The following is a 15,588-nucleotide window of genomic DNA, read 5'->3' on the forward strand; positions in this document are numbered from 1 at the left end:
GGTATTAGAGAAAAGTCGATGGTCACAGTCCTTTTCCCAGGGCAGAGGAGTCTAAAACTAGAGGGCATATGATTAAAGTGAGAGGGGAAAGACAAGAGGAGGTTAGTTTTTCCACACAGAGGGTAGTGGGTATATGTAACCAGCTGTCAGAGGAAGTGATAGAAGAGGGTACAATTATAACACTTAACAGATATGTGGACAGTTACCTGGATAGGAAAAGTTTAAAGGGATAGGGGCCAAATGCAGGCAAATGGGACTAGCTCAGGTAGGCATCTTGCTCATCATGCATGTGTTGGACTGAAGGGCCTATTTCCATGCTGTATAATTCTAAAGAGAGGAGTTTCATCAGGATGACCTTTTGTCAGAACTGGGAAAAGTCTGGTCTGTGTGTGGAGAACAGTGCAGCCAAACAAAGAGAGGTGGAGACAACAGCTTCCATCACATTCAGCAGAACAGCACAGCAGCTGGAGCTGCTGCCTCACAGATCCAGTGAACCAGGTTCAACCCTGGTGCTGTCTATGCAGTTTATACCTTTGTCCTGTGACTGTATGCATTTCCCATTGTACTCTGGTTTCCTTCCACATCCTAAAGACTTGGGTTCATTGGTTAATGGACCAATGTAAATTGTTCCTAGTGTGTGGGTGAATGATAGAATCTGGGAAAATTGATGAGAATGTGGGGAGAATAAAATGGGATTAGTGTGGGGTTCATGCAGATGGGTGGGTGCTTGATGAGCATAGACCTGGTGGACTGAAGGGTCTGTTATTGTGTTGTGTCGTGTGATTCTATGACTCCATTTTGATGAGGTGTCGATGAGAGAGACTTCAGGATCTGGGTGGTCTGTCAACACATTGAGTGGGTGCTGCTATTGCCCAGCAATGGCCACACGCACCGCATCAGCCAGGCTGCGGTCCTGAGCACCGCATCCAATGTGGTTGATGGCGGTCTTTGCTTTGTGAGTTATAGATATATTCATTCAGTGTGAGAGATTTGTAGTAAAATTGTTAGGAGAAAAGATGAGCTGGTGTATTCACTGCACTTAATGACCTCATCTGCATAGTGGTTAAGTTTTTTTTTCCTGGTACTTCATCCCATTCTTGTGGGCTTCAGCACTTGTGTTGCCTTCAATTGGCCAGCTCCTGACATCAGGATTCATAATTCACCATAATGGCATCCTGGATCCCTGCCCATTGGAGTTCTATCTCCTCCTCCTCCTCCATTCTCTTTGACTAAGCAATCAAGAATGGCGTCCAAAAATTGCAGAGCCTGCTCAATGTATATGTTTTGGAAACCAACCCAGAGTTATGCAATGACTTGGTGTTTTTTTTTGAGGCAATTAGGACAATCTCTTTGGAAGGATCATGCATTACTTGAATCACCACTGGTTAGCTTCATCTTGTACTCATGATTTCTAAAATTATACCTAAGGGTAAGTGCCACTGTGCCAAACATTGAAATTGGCATTGACTAGACTCTGTAGTCATTATATAGAGGTCATGTCTGAATTTTGGGTCAAAAAGGTGTGAGGAACTCTCACCTTGCAATCCCAGTGCACTTCTTCCAAAGTAATCCAATTTCTTCTTTCTTTTAAGTGGCTATATTATTTTTCACTGCTGCTGAGATTGTATGAAAAGGATATATACCAGAATGCAACCCACATTATGATTTAACTTGATTTTCTTCAATATATGTGTACTTTTGAGATTTTTTTTTCCATAGGACAGTAAGACAGGGAGGCTATAAATGACAAACTAGCAAGCACTGTTTCAAACATATGGAATGGTTAGGATACTTTGGGAGAGTTTGCTTTCCATAATGGAATAGGATAACTGATGGTACCTCCACACTGGTTGAATGTACTTTAATTTTAATTTCATGAGACAAATGTGAATATGATAGTTAAATGAATTGTGTCTTCTATGATTCACATTGAATAATATGAGAGCTAAATGTAATATAGATCACACCTACATTTATAAGCATAGAGCCAACGAACTATGCAGTTGTTTATTCTGCCATAGTATAATTAATATAACTGATGACAAGATTGAGATTGATTGGGCTGATTTAAAATCATCACACTGTCAGTTTGACGTTTACTGACATTTTGTCTGGCATTCCATTTCTAGGAGCGGTCATGAGAAAAAGTCACAGCTTATCTTAAATATAAGTTTATTAGGATTATAAAGGTGAAGACAACAAGGAAATGGTGTTAAGTATCACAGTTGTTCAATTCTAGAGCTTTGAAGCCTAGGCCATCAGTTAGCACTGGAAAAACTCTTTTGGCATGAAGTTGCTGATTGAAAATGTATGGATTTATAGAAGTGGCTGCTTTTGAACCTAGCCACAGATAAAATTCCAACAGTCTGCAACAAAGTCTCTTTCATGTGGAAGAAACATATTCTCACAATTTGGAACATGTACAGATATTATCAAAAGATTTGGATAGATTATAGGGCATGTAAACACATGGAGGAAAATAGATCCAGGGAGGAGCTCAGACTAGCAAGGGAAATGTGGGAAAATGTGGAAATTCGGCATTCTACATTATAGTGCAGAAACATTACCAATGAGAAAAAATGCTCTGTGAGCCACCTGTCTACTTAATGTTACTTTTCTAGGATTGAGAAGTAAATTATCTTGATGTAAAGTTAAAAATACTGGAATGCTTTTTTAACATGTGAAATTTTCCCCAACACTCCTGGTTTATAAATTACCTAAGAAATTTTACAGATTATTGAAACTAATTGTTAGTTACTGCACTATTTTCAGGCTCATAAAGATTCTGTATTAAGCTATTTATTAGTCACATGTACATCGAAACACACAGTGAAATGCGTCTTTTTGCGTTACTGAGAATGTGCTGGGGGCAGCCCGCAAGTGTCGCCAACATAGCATGCCCACAACTCCTAATCTGTACATCTTTTGGAATGTGGGAGGAAACCAGAGCACCCAGAGGAAACCCACGCAGTCACGAGGAGAACGTACAAACTCCTTACAGACAGCAGTAGGAATTAAACCCAGGTTGCTGGCACTGTAATAGCGTTATGCTAACCACTGCACTACAAACTTCTAGGCAGATTTATATGCAAAATACTGTAGGAGGCTGTGGAGGTGCATTTGTCCCTGCATGTTTTGGTAATTTTGAGATATAGTAATATACTTGATGCTTTTGAGGTGTTTTGATAACCTTGTATTCAGATATTTTTGCTTGACAAATATTGCTTCCCTAAACATGCATAACATTTGCGCAGCACTTCATTTTTTATTTTAATAATTCCTCATAAATTTCATAGTTTCAGCAGCTGGTTCCATTTACAATAAACTATTGTGTTGGGTGATACTGTTGTATGCCCTTCAAATAGATATAATATTCTTTTGCACTCTTATGTTTCAGACTAGATTATGTGGCCCATGCTGAAGATCTTGCCTCCAAACTTCTACAGTGCTTCCCAAAGAAAAGACTGTCAGCTTTATCAGCACTGAATCATGAGTACTTCAGTGATCTTCCCCCACGGCTGTGGGAGCTCTCAGACAGTAAGTATGACACCAGCTGTAATCAGGTTCCACACAATGTGTGTGATTCTCATAAATGGCTATTATTGAAAAGTTCTCTGTTCAAGTATTTGCAAATCCCTATTTTTTTCAAGGTAGCACTTCTTGAAGTTCATTCACTTGATAATTTTGGCACCAACATAGAAGTTTGAGAAAAATAGAAATTTTAAAACAGCAATTGTAATTTGTGATTTTTCTCCTAGTATGGATGATAAAATTTCCTATAAAAACAGAAAATGTACAGATTATTGTGAAGTAAGCTGGGTTCATTTCAGTTGCAAAAAATGTCATGTCCTGAAAGTCTTAATGATATGTATCTCTTTGGTCCAAGTGGAACCACATTGTAATATCACCACAACACCAAACATACCTTGTTTATTAATTCAAGAAAACGTATATTGCATCAGGGTTGTCAGATAAAGATCGTGAGGATTGAATGATGCGACCACAGAGGGGGAGAGGAGCCAAGGCTGGAAAGCAGCTGCACTGGCCCTGGATCAGTTACCTGCATGTCTCCGAGGAGAAATGTACTGTAACTTGTAGGTCTAGATCCAAGTGGCACCTGATTTTGATGGCTCCTTAGTGACTCCAGATGTTCTGGTTGTGTTTGCCAAGATTATAGTGTTTTAGTCATACGATTACTTCTAGCAATATTCAGCCATATTTTTTTCCCCGGCAACCAGTACATTATGTCAAACTGTAGGCAATTGATGACTCTTGCACCATTCCAGAGGAGTGATAAGTTCAATTTTCTAAGGGGGCAGTTGACTGTGTAACAAAGCTTCTATGGTAAAAGTGAATTCACCAAAGTAATGGATTAAATGCAATTCACTGATGGCCATCAACCCAAAAGAAGTCTGTTCACTCATTATGAAAGTAGATTGTGAAGTTAAATTAGTAGGCTGCTATAGATATCCTTTCATTGCATGACTTATTTCACCTGAATGTAATTGAGACACAATGTTGGCTCTTAAGATGAAATATTTTTCAAATGTGAAATGCTATGTCATTCTTTACATAAGCAACTTCTCAAGCTATTCAAGTGTTTATGTGCCCAAATGCAAATCAAGCTAGCTTCTCCGTTTCTGATCAAGTGTTCTTTGTGCTAGATTACTCTGTGATTACTCAGTTAGAGACAAAGGAGGTGAAAATTGAACTTGAGCAGTAGCCTAAAATGATAGCATCCATTGAAGTCTGTTTTGTACTACAATTAAAGACCCACCAGCTACCCCACCTCCCAATGTCATAGTCCTCCAGGTGATGCACTACATCCTGTACTACCTTGCCTGTGAATGACAACAATTTAAGTTTCACAAAAGAAGCCTTGTACTGTATGTGATGTTTGTCAACTCTTTCATAGAGTTGTACAAAGCACGTACTTTTTGAAGGTAGTCAAAGCCCAACTAATAGTGGTGTTTGGTGCCACAATGTATCAAAAGTCAGACCATGTAGCACACATAATCTTTGAAGAAGCATACGCATACTGACTAACAAGTGTGTTCTGGCTACAATGTGATTTAGAAGAGAAATCAATTAACCTACCCCAAGGGTAAAGAAGGTTTAATGTAGAGCCACTTTGGGTACACATTTATACTTGATTGTTATGTGTGTGTGTCTGCCTGTCTTTTATCCCTTTCTTCTGTATCCCTCCCCCAACAAATTTATTGAAAACCCATTGATGTAATTTATGTAAAGAATATATGAATTGTCAAATGATCTAGAGGAGAGCATGAGATTATATTGTTTATTCACTGACTTTACCTAGGTTATTACTGACTTCACACCAATGAAATGTGCCTAATTTTATAGAAGCTACCAGAGTCTTAAGTAGAACAAATGTGGACATGTGGATCATTGTTCTAGTGCAAGGCCCAATGTTATACATATTTTGGCACTTCAAAATGCTGTCAGCTTAAAATTGGTGAGTTTATTAAAACACTTAGAAATAGAAGGCTTACATTACTTGACTTAGATGTGGAGTAAAGCTTGTCATTCATAGGCAAGCTTGTATTGCTTGCCTTTTTGTTCAGAAAAATAAGAAGGTTATAAACTATGATAGGTCAATAGTTTTTCCTCATTTCATTCAATGGCCATGCAAGATTGTACCAAAGCAGTATAAAATTAACAGTGTAATACTCTAAATTGCAGCTCAAAACATGGTAGCAAAGAAAGACCCTTTTTAATCAGCTTAAAAAAATTCTTTTACTGAATGTGAGCATCATTGCCAAATTAACATTTATTGCCTTTCCTCAACTGTCATTGAGAAGCTGGTGGTGACATACTGCCTTGAATGGCTACCATCGACCAGATGAAGATAGTCCTGCTCAGACTGCATGAAATGCCAAGAATTAGGTTCAGCACTGAGGAAGGAATGGGTTTATATATCCAAAGCAGAATAGTATGTAACTTGGAAGGAAGCTTGCACATTGCAGCTTTCCTATGCAATTGTTGCCTTTGTCTTTCTAAATGGTGAAGGTCAAATGATTGAGGGATGCTGTCAAACATGTCTTGGCAAGTTGTTGTCATGAATTTTTTTAGACGGTACACTCTACAGCCACAACTTGCCAGTGGTGGCAAGAGTAAATGTGGATGGATGTGGTGGATGGGCTACCAATCAAACAGGCTGAATAGTATTGAACTTCTTCAGTGTTGGATCTCCTCTTATCTATACTAGTGGAAATATTTTGAGAGTCAAGAGATGAGTCATTTTTTTTTACAGAAATCCCAGCCTCTGTAGCTGCAGCATTTATGAGGCTTCCTCAGTTATGTTACTGGTCAGTGACGAACCAGGATATGAAAATGGGGTCTTAGCAATAGAGGTACCATTGAATGTCAAGCTTTGGGAGTTAGACAATCATTTGTTGGAGATGATCAATAATTGTACTTGTGTGGTGCAGATGTTTCTGCAGATATTATCAGCCCAGGTCTGAATGTTATCAAGATCTCAGCAGATAGGGATGGACTGTTTTATTTTCTGAAGAGTTACAAAGGGAACTGAACATCACACAAACATCCCCATGTCTCACCATATGATGGAAGGATGGTCATAATAAAGCAGCTGAAGATGGTTTGGCCCAGGACGTTGCCCTGAGGAACTCCTGTAGCAATGTCTTAAGACTGGGATGGCTGATCTTCAAAAGCCACAATTATATTCCTTTAACTACAGCTGGTGGAGATTTTGCTCCTTAATTCCTATTACCAAGGTTCTTTGATGCAAAACTCAGCTAAATGATGTTTTGATACCAAGGGCTGATACTCTCAGCTTGCCTCCTGATTTCAGATATGTTTGCACCAAGATAGTAGTGGTCTGGACCAATGTGGTTCTGGTGAAAAACAAACTGAACACTGAGAAGCAGGGTGTTAGTGAGTCTGCCATCATTTGATGATCAAGTGCAAACTGCTTGGGTGGTAATCAGCCATTGTACATTTGTCCTTTATTTGTGCGTAGGAAATGCCTAAGCAAGTTTCCGTATTGAGAAGAATATGCGAGTACTAGAGTAGCTTGGCCAGAGGGATAGCTTGTTCTGGAACACATCATTAGCACTGCAGCTGGGATGTTAACATAGGACATAGAACAGTACAGCATAATACAGGCCCTTCGGCCTACCATGTCCCAACCTGTATAAACCTTACCTCCATTCAATCTATCCCCCACCTCCTGTAACCCTCAATTTTTCTTTCATCTACGTGCCTGTCTAATAGTCTCTTAAATGACCCTATCATATTGGCCCCTACCGCCACCCCCAGCAGTGTAATCCAGGCACCCACCACTCTGTGTATATAAAAAAAAACCCTACTTCTGGCATCTCCCATGCATCTTAAATGGGTGACCTTGAGTATTGGTCATTGCCGCCCTGGGGAAAAGACACTGGATGTCCACTCTGTCTATGCCAATCATGATCTTGTATACCTCTATCAAGTCTCCTCTCATCCTCCATTGCTCCAAAGAGAAAAGCCTTAACTCTCTCAAACTCTCCTCATAAGACATGCTCTCCAAACCAGGTAGCATCCTTGTAAATCTCCTCTGCACCCTCTCCAAAGCTTCCACATCCTTCCTATAATGTGGTGACCCGAAATGAACACAATATTCCAAGTGTGGTCTAACCAGAGTCTTGTAGAGCTACAGCATTACCCCTCAGCTCTTGAACTCAATCTCCCGGCTAATGAAGGCCAACACACCATATGCCTTCTTAACTGCCCTATCCACTTGTGCGGCAACTTTGATGGATCTGCGTACTTGGACCCCAAGATCTCTCTGTTCCTCCACATTGCTAAGAATCCTGCCATTAACCATGTACTCTGCCTTCAAGTTTGTTCTTCCAAAGTGTATCACTTCACACTTCTCTGGCTTGAACGCCATCTGCCACCTCTCCGCCCAGCTCTGCATCCTGTCTATATCCCATTGCCACCTACGACAATCTTCTTCATTATCTACTACACCACCAACCTTCTCGTCATCTGCAGACTTACCAACCCATCCTTCCACTTCCTCATCCATTTATAAAAATCACAGAGCAGGGGTCCCAGAACAGATCCCTGCAGAACACCACTAGTCACTGACCTCCAGGTCAAATACACCCCTTCTGCAACCACCCTCTGCTTTCTGTGGGCAAGCCAATTTCAAATCCAGACAGCCAATTTTCCATGGATCTGATACCTCATGACTTTCTGAATGAGCCTACCACGGGGAACCTTGTCAAATGCCTTGCTAAAATCCATATAAACCTCATCCACTGCACTACCTTCATCAATTTGTCTTGTCATTTCTTCAATAAACTTTATTAGGCTTGTGAAGCACAACCTGCCCTTCACTAAGCCATACTGACTATCACTAATAAGACTATGCTTCTCCAAATGCTCAAACCCTGTCCCTAAAGAATCCTCTCCAATAGTTTGCCCACCACTGATGAAAGACTCACTGATCTATAATTCCCAGGATTATCCTTTTTACCTTTCTTGAACAATGGAACAATATTTGCATCCTCCGGTACCACTCCTATGGCCAGGGAGGACTCAAAGATCATTGTTAATGCTCCAGCAATCTCTTCCCTTGCTTCCCATAGTAACCTGGGGTATATCATATCCGACCTGGGGGACTTGCCTATCCTAATGCTTTTTAGTAGCTCCAACAATGCTTTCTTAACCTCGACATGCTCCAACACATTTGCCTGTTCTACGCTAACCTCACATTTGTCTAAGTCCGTCTCCCTGGTGAACGTTGAAGCAAAATATTCATTTAGGACCTCCCCTACCTCCTTTGCCTCCAGACACATTTTCCCCCTGAGTGGTCCAACCCTCACCCTAGTCATCCTCTTGTTCCTCACATACGTGTAGAGCGCCTTAAGGTTTTCCTTAATCCTACTTGCCAAGGCCTTCTCACGCTCCCTTCTAGATCTCCTAAGTCCCTTCTTAAGCTCCTTCCTGGCTACCTTATAACTCTCAAGAGCCCTGTCTGATTTTTGCTTCCTAAACCTTAAATATGCTTCCTCCTTCCTCTTGACTAAACCTTCCACCTCTCTTGTTAACCATGGTTCCTTCACCCTACCATCCTTTCCCCATCTCAGCAGGACAAACCTATCTAGAACCCCATGTAAATGGTCCCTAAACAATCTTCACATTTCTGCAGTGCATTTACCAGAGAACATCTGTTCGTAGTTTACGCTCCCAAGTTCTTGCCTAATACCATCGTAATTTGCCCTCCCCCAATTAAATACTTTTCCATAATATCTGCTCCTATCTTTGTCCATGGCTATGCTAAAGGTCAGGGAGTTGTGGTCACTATCCCTGAAATGCTCACCCACTGAGAGGTCTTTCACCTGACCAGGTTCATTGCTTAGTACCAGATCCAGCATGGTCTCTCCTCTGGTCGGCCTGTCCTCATACTGTGTCAGGAATCCTTCCTATACACACCAAACAAACTTTGCTTCATCTAAACCTTTTGCACTAAGGAGGTGCCAATCAATAATAGGGAAGTTGAAGTCACCCATGACAAAATCCCTGTTATTTTTTGCACCTTTCCAAAATCTGCCTACTTATCTGCTCCTCCGTGTCCTGATGGCTATTTGAGGGCCTATAGAATGTTCCCAATAGAATGATCGCTCCCTCCTGTTTCTGACTTCCACCCACACTGACTCAACAATGATCCTTCTACGACGTCCTCCTTTCCTACAGCTGTCATATTGTCCCTGATTAGCAATGCCACCTCCGTCACCCCTTCTACCCTCTTCTATCCCTTTTGAAACATCTAAACCCCAGAACCTTAAGTAGCCAATCCTGCCTTTGCGACAGCCAAGTCTCTGTAACGGCCACAACATTGTAATTCCATGTACTGATCCATGCTCTAAGTTCATCACCCTTATTCTTAACACTTCTCGCATTAAGGTAAACCCAGTTCAACCCATCTAACTGATTTGCATTTATGCCCCGTCCCTGCCTATCCTTCCTCACCTTCTCTGTACACATCGCACCTACTTCTGCACCAACTGATCCATCTTCTAATCTAACTCTCCAGTTCCCATCTCCCTGCCAACCTAGTTTAAACCCTCCCCAACAGCTCTAGCAAATCTGCCTGCAAGGACATTAGTCCCTCTCCAGTTCAGATGTAACCCGTCCCTTTTGTACAGGTCATAACTACTCCAGAAGAGATCCCAATGATCCATAAATCTGAACCACTGCCCCCTGCACCAACTCTTCAGCCACTCAATAGTCTGCTGTATCTTCCTATTCTTACCCTCCCTGGCATGTGGCACAGGCAGCAATCCAGAGATTACTACCCTTGAGGTCCTGTTGTTGTCTGGTACCAAAGGCTTTGCTGTATCCAGTGCCGCTAGCTGTTTCTCGTTCTCACATAGAATGAAACAAATTGGCTGAAGGCTCATTTCTGTGATGGTGGGAACAACAGGGAATGAGGGCAGATAGGTCATCCAGTTGGGACTAAAGTTAATTACACACATGCTCTATGTTGTTGCCTTGCAATACTTCCTATTATTATCCACAATGCATTAATTCAAGAAGTAGTTTCTGTGCAAATAGAATAAGGACTGATTTTCCAGAGTGGGTCGTGGCAACAGAGGAAGGTTCAAGGAGCTGCACTTGCTACCTGGTTTGCTCTCATCTTAGCAAAAGTTACCTTGTCCTCTGTATTCTTATTAAGTGAAAACTTAATCAACCTCTTCATCCCTTGTAAAGGATACTCTATTTCTTTAGTCATGTTCATCAGAGACTAGCAGAAGAAATACTGTTTGTTATGTTGGAACATCTGAATGGTGATTACTAAATTATATAGTTTGTGATCAGTCATTGATATCAGTTAATGTTAATTCTGTAATTTCATCTGATTGGTTTTTGATTTGGCGAGAGTCATTACCTTCTCTTGGTTGTACAAGGTGATGCCAGAATACAACTTGGTGGGAAAAATCATGTAAAGTTACCATTGTCTTTAAATTGACCCCCATGCCAAACTGGACCCAGAGGTCTCTCCAAACTGGCAGGAGTTAAAGTTCAACCTTCAAATGGACAGCATTTCCTACAGTAAATCAACACTTAGTTATCAGTTTCAGGCAGGCTTGGCACAAGTAATATGATCTTTGAGATTGATGATAGAAAGAAACAAGTGTATGTGTACAAGTCTGCAGTATGTCGATTTTACCTGAGCAATGCTTCCACCAGCAGCATAGGGAGAAAATTCCCACTGTGCATATTAACCCACACTATGCTAACAAGTGGGTAGTGCTTGATGGTAATGCTGGATCTACTTTACTCATTTTTAATACAGTGTAGACCCTTGTGCATTGGTGTCAATATGACCTATGCAGAAAGTACATTCTGGCATGATAGAAAAAAAGCAAAAGATTGCATTTTTACCTCAAAGATATGGGATTTCAGAATGCTACACTGGTAAGCCATTGTTTCGAACTGTTCGCAAAATCTATTTTCCTTTATTTTTCATGTGGTCCAGGTATAGAAATCAGCAGAGTCTTCCTGACATATCTGTTGTTGAAGTATAGCATTGGATCAGTCGTGTCCCTCTTGTCTGTCATTTTAATTGTTTGCCTGGAGCATTAGAAGAAGAGAGCAACCTGCACGGTCCAGCAGCTTAGACTGAGTGTTGACCGTCTCTTAGCCCATTTGGAAATCTGTTACAGTTCAGCACTTAGCTTTCAAAGGAGCAGTAAGTCACAAATGGTTAAAAAAAACACTTTTTTTAAAATATCAAGGTTTAGCTGAGGAAGTTATGAAATTTTTGTGATGTATATTTTATTTCTTTTGAAGATTAGTGCTGTTAAGCTTTTTACTATGTACATCATTGGGCTGACACACTGGCAGTGTATGTTTTATTTATTTTGGCTGTGGCTACTGGCAAATCAAACTTTGGAAAAATTGACATATTTCATTTAAAATTGGATATGGGGATTGCATACCTAAGATATCAATCATCATTGAAGTCATTTTGTGTGAATTTTTGTTTTGGAAGCTTCAGTTGTCAGTTCCTAAGGTACATTCTGCAAAATGAGAGACAGCTCCTGCAGACAGATTTTTACTGTCAAGCCATATGTGGCACTCTGGAGAGAGGGTGCATTCCAGGCAGTGAAAAGAAAGCACATGATGGATTAAATGTTTGCAGGTTTTTTAGACAATACTTCCCTGTTCTCAGCATTCTGATATTAATTACTATTGCTGCAAAATCGAGATTTAAAAGATAATTACCAAAAGATATTTGCCGATATATTGGATTGCAGTTTTTTTGGTGTATGAAGTCTTCATTGCATGGAACACAAACACTAAATCAAGTCCTCTTCAAAACTCCATTTGAGTTTTTTCACAAAATAGTTGAATAATAGGAAATTGGCTTTCAATTTTGGCAAATAAAAGCTTATTGTTCCAATCTTAATTGCTGTCAAATGCTAATTTCTATGACCCTTAATGTCAAATTTCCTATTCTTCCTTCCTCCTACCCTGAGAATTTTTATAACTTCCATTCGGGTTATGATTGCCAATCCTCTCATTTTTAAGTGGGAAACTATTTGAATGATTGGTCTCCTGAGCATTGTAGCTGGCAGTTTGGGAAAAGCTATCCTGAATGTGCAATTCCACACAAACTCAATCCCTGGCTGTTGTGGATTGTAATCAGTCCACACAATGTGATCCTTTCAGGGTCCACCCCTTCTCTCCACCTCCCTATCACAACCCACATCCCCTCCACCCACCAAATGTACTGCTCTACAGCTGACTATGTACTGCTAACAAAAATCGACTGTAAGCAGTAAGAACTGAAAGAAACTGAAGGGTAAAAAGAAACTAAATAAAGCAGACTGGAGGAGCAGATGAGAAGTACAGATGGATGGGAGAGAAAGAACGCACAAAAAATTAGGAGGAGGAGTAGGCAACCTGGCCCTGCAAGCCTGTCCCTCTATTCAATATGATTGTGACTGATCTACTCTGGCCTCAACTCCTCTTCTGTGCCTGTTCCGCACAGCCCTCAAAATTCCAAAATCTTTTGAATATTTATCTATCTTCACCTTGCATATATGTCTTGATCTGGCCTCCACCACTCTTGGGGGCACAGGGTTCCTGAAGTTCGCTACCCTCTGAGAGAAGAAATTTCTGCACAACTCAGTTTTAATGAGGGGTCCCTTATTTTGTAGTTATGTCCTCTTGTTTATGACTCTCCCACTCGTGAGAACATCTCAATATCTATCCTGTCAAGCCCTCTTAGGATCTTCTGGATTTGGATTAGGTCACCCCCTCATTCTTCTGAACTCCAAGGAATACAGATCCAAATACAGATTTATAGGACAACCCTCCGATACTAGGAATTAGCCAAATGAATCATCTTTGGACTGCATCCAATGCTACTATATCCTTTTTCTTTGGTTGTGGACCAAAACTGCACGGTATTCCAGGTGAGACTTCACCGACACCCTGTACAATTGCAATAAAACCTCCTAAAAACCCGAAGCCCTTTGCAATGAAGGCCAAAATGCTGTTTGCCGCCTTAACTACTTGTTGGACCTGCCTGATAACTTTTTCTGATTCATGCACTAGGACACCTAGATCTCTGTGAACTTCACTCATTTGCAGTCTCACTCCATTTAGATAATCTGATTTTTGATTCCTCTAACTGAAGTGCATGACCTCACACTTTCTCCCACATTAAATGCTAGTTGTCTGGTTTTTACCCAATCACTTAATCTATATTTATCCTGTTGCAGAATCACAACAGGATACTGTATATATAGATTGAGTGATGTCACAAGCACAATGTCTTCATCACAACACGCCCTTCCATCTATTTTTGTATCATCGGGAAACTTGGAAACCTGATTTCATTCCTCACTTCAGGTCATTAATGTAAATAATAAATAATTGAGGGCTAAGAACCAATTCCTAGGTTTATATGCATATTGAAGAAGCAGGAGATAAGAAAAATAGAGACATGTTTTTCTCTGTGTGTGTCTGTGTTGGAAGGGGGGGGGGGGAGTTTTTAAAAAAAACTGGAGATGGCAGAGAGACAGGAACACAAATTGAGAGAGTGTTCATGTTGGCTTGTGCTGTACACTTGTTGTATAAGCCCTTTCATTATTGCAGTCAGCCAGCTTCGGTCTTCCCCAGATAGGGTCTAAGGAATACCTCCTTGAAGCTGGGTTTCAACAATAGGGTACAGGAGTATGTGAAAGGAATTTGGTTTCCATTTGATTTAATTATTTTTCTTGTAACGTGAGGGTATGTTATAAATATATCATATTATATGGAAACTTTAGTTAGAAGAAATGTGAATGATGCTTTAATTGGATCAATGTTATTTATTCAGTGATTCACATTGTCATCATAGAACATAGAATATAGAACAGTACAGGCCCTTCAGCCCACAATGTTGTGCCGACATTTTATCCTGCTCTAAGATCTATCTAACCCTTCCTTCCCACATAGCCCCCTATTTTTCTATCATTTTTCTACAGTACTGTCGAAATGTTGCAAGTACATTTTTTTAAACTAACCACAATCTGTTAACCTCAGGAAATTAACAGATCAGCCATGTGAATACAGTAACTATAAAAGCAGATTGGGGGGCTGTATGTTCCACAGCAAGTGATTCACTTCCTGACTGCTCAAAATCCTGTAATGTACAAATCAGGAGTTTGGTGGAATACTGCTCACATTCCTGCATAAGTACAGCTTCAAAAACACTCAAGAAACTTGACCCAGCGGTCTGTGTGGTTGGCACCCCACCTACATCTAAAACATTTCTTCCCATCCCTGCTTGCACACCATGGCTGTAAATCGTCTGCCAGCAACTTGCCAAGCCTTCTTCAACACCCTCCCAATCCTCCAATGTCCATTTCCAAGAAGGACAAGGGTAACAGCATCACCACTATCTATTTAACTGGCACAGAAGAGGAGTTGAGGCTAGTGTAGATCAGCCACGATCATATTGAATAGAGGGACAGCCTTGCGGGGCCTGGTGACCTACTCCTGCTTGTATTTTTTTGTGTGTTCTTTCTCTCCCACCCATCTGTACTTCTCACCTGCTCCTCCAGTCTGTGGAAATGTATTATCTTGCCTTTATCGATGCACTGTGGGAATACCCTCGTCAGAGGGTACAGTTTCAAGACAGAGATGAGGAGAAATTTCTTTACCCAGAGGGTGGTGAAATTGTGGAACTCCTTGCCACGCACAGCAGTGGAGGCCAGATCAGTGGGGGTGTTCAAGGAGGAGATAGACAGATATCTAAATAGTCAGGGTATCAAGGGATATGGGGATAAGGCTGGAAAATGGGATTAGAATAGTTTTTTTTTCCCACCCCATTTCTTTTTCCCTTTTCCTTGGAGCAGACTTGATGGGCCGAATGGCCTGCTTCTGCTCCCTTGTCTTGTGATCTTGTGAACTGACTGCAGAAAGTCAAGAATGCAGCATCTTAGCTGGTCTTGCCAGCAATGCCCCACCCTCCCCTCCCACTGTCTCATGGAGAATAGAAGAAAATAGTGGAGTGATGTGATTGAGGTGGAGGGGGTGAGGTACTCATTCTTGGTCTCT

General features: G+C 40.9%; 1 protein-coding gene across 8 annotated transcripts in view; it reads left to right on the plus strand.

The window, feature by feature from the left end:
- Positions 1-15,588, plus strand: part of cdk14 (cyclin-dependent kinase 14) — a 477,589-nt gene that overhangs the window by 340,740 nt on the left and 121,261 nt on the right. For all 8 annotated transcript variants that reach the window (XM_052016680.1, XM_052016686.1, XM_052016679.1 and 5 more), the window contains one exon: positions 3,398-3,537. In XM_052016680.1, coding sequence (XP_051872640.1) covers positions 3,398-3,537 — 140 coding nt within the window. The remainder of the gene's footprint in view (positions 1-3,397; positions 3,538-15,588) is intronic.

The sequence above is a fragment of the Pristis pectinata genome, chromosome 5 (assembly GCF_009764475.1).
Source record: "Pristis pectinata isolate sPriPec2 chromosome 5, sPriPec2.1.pri, whole genome shotgun sequence".
Taxonomy (NCBI): domain Eukaryota; kingdom Metazoa; phylum Chordata; class Chondrichthyes; order Rhinopristiformes; family Pristidae; genus Pristis; species Pristis pectinata.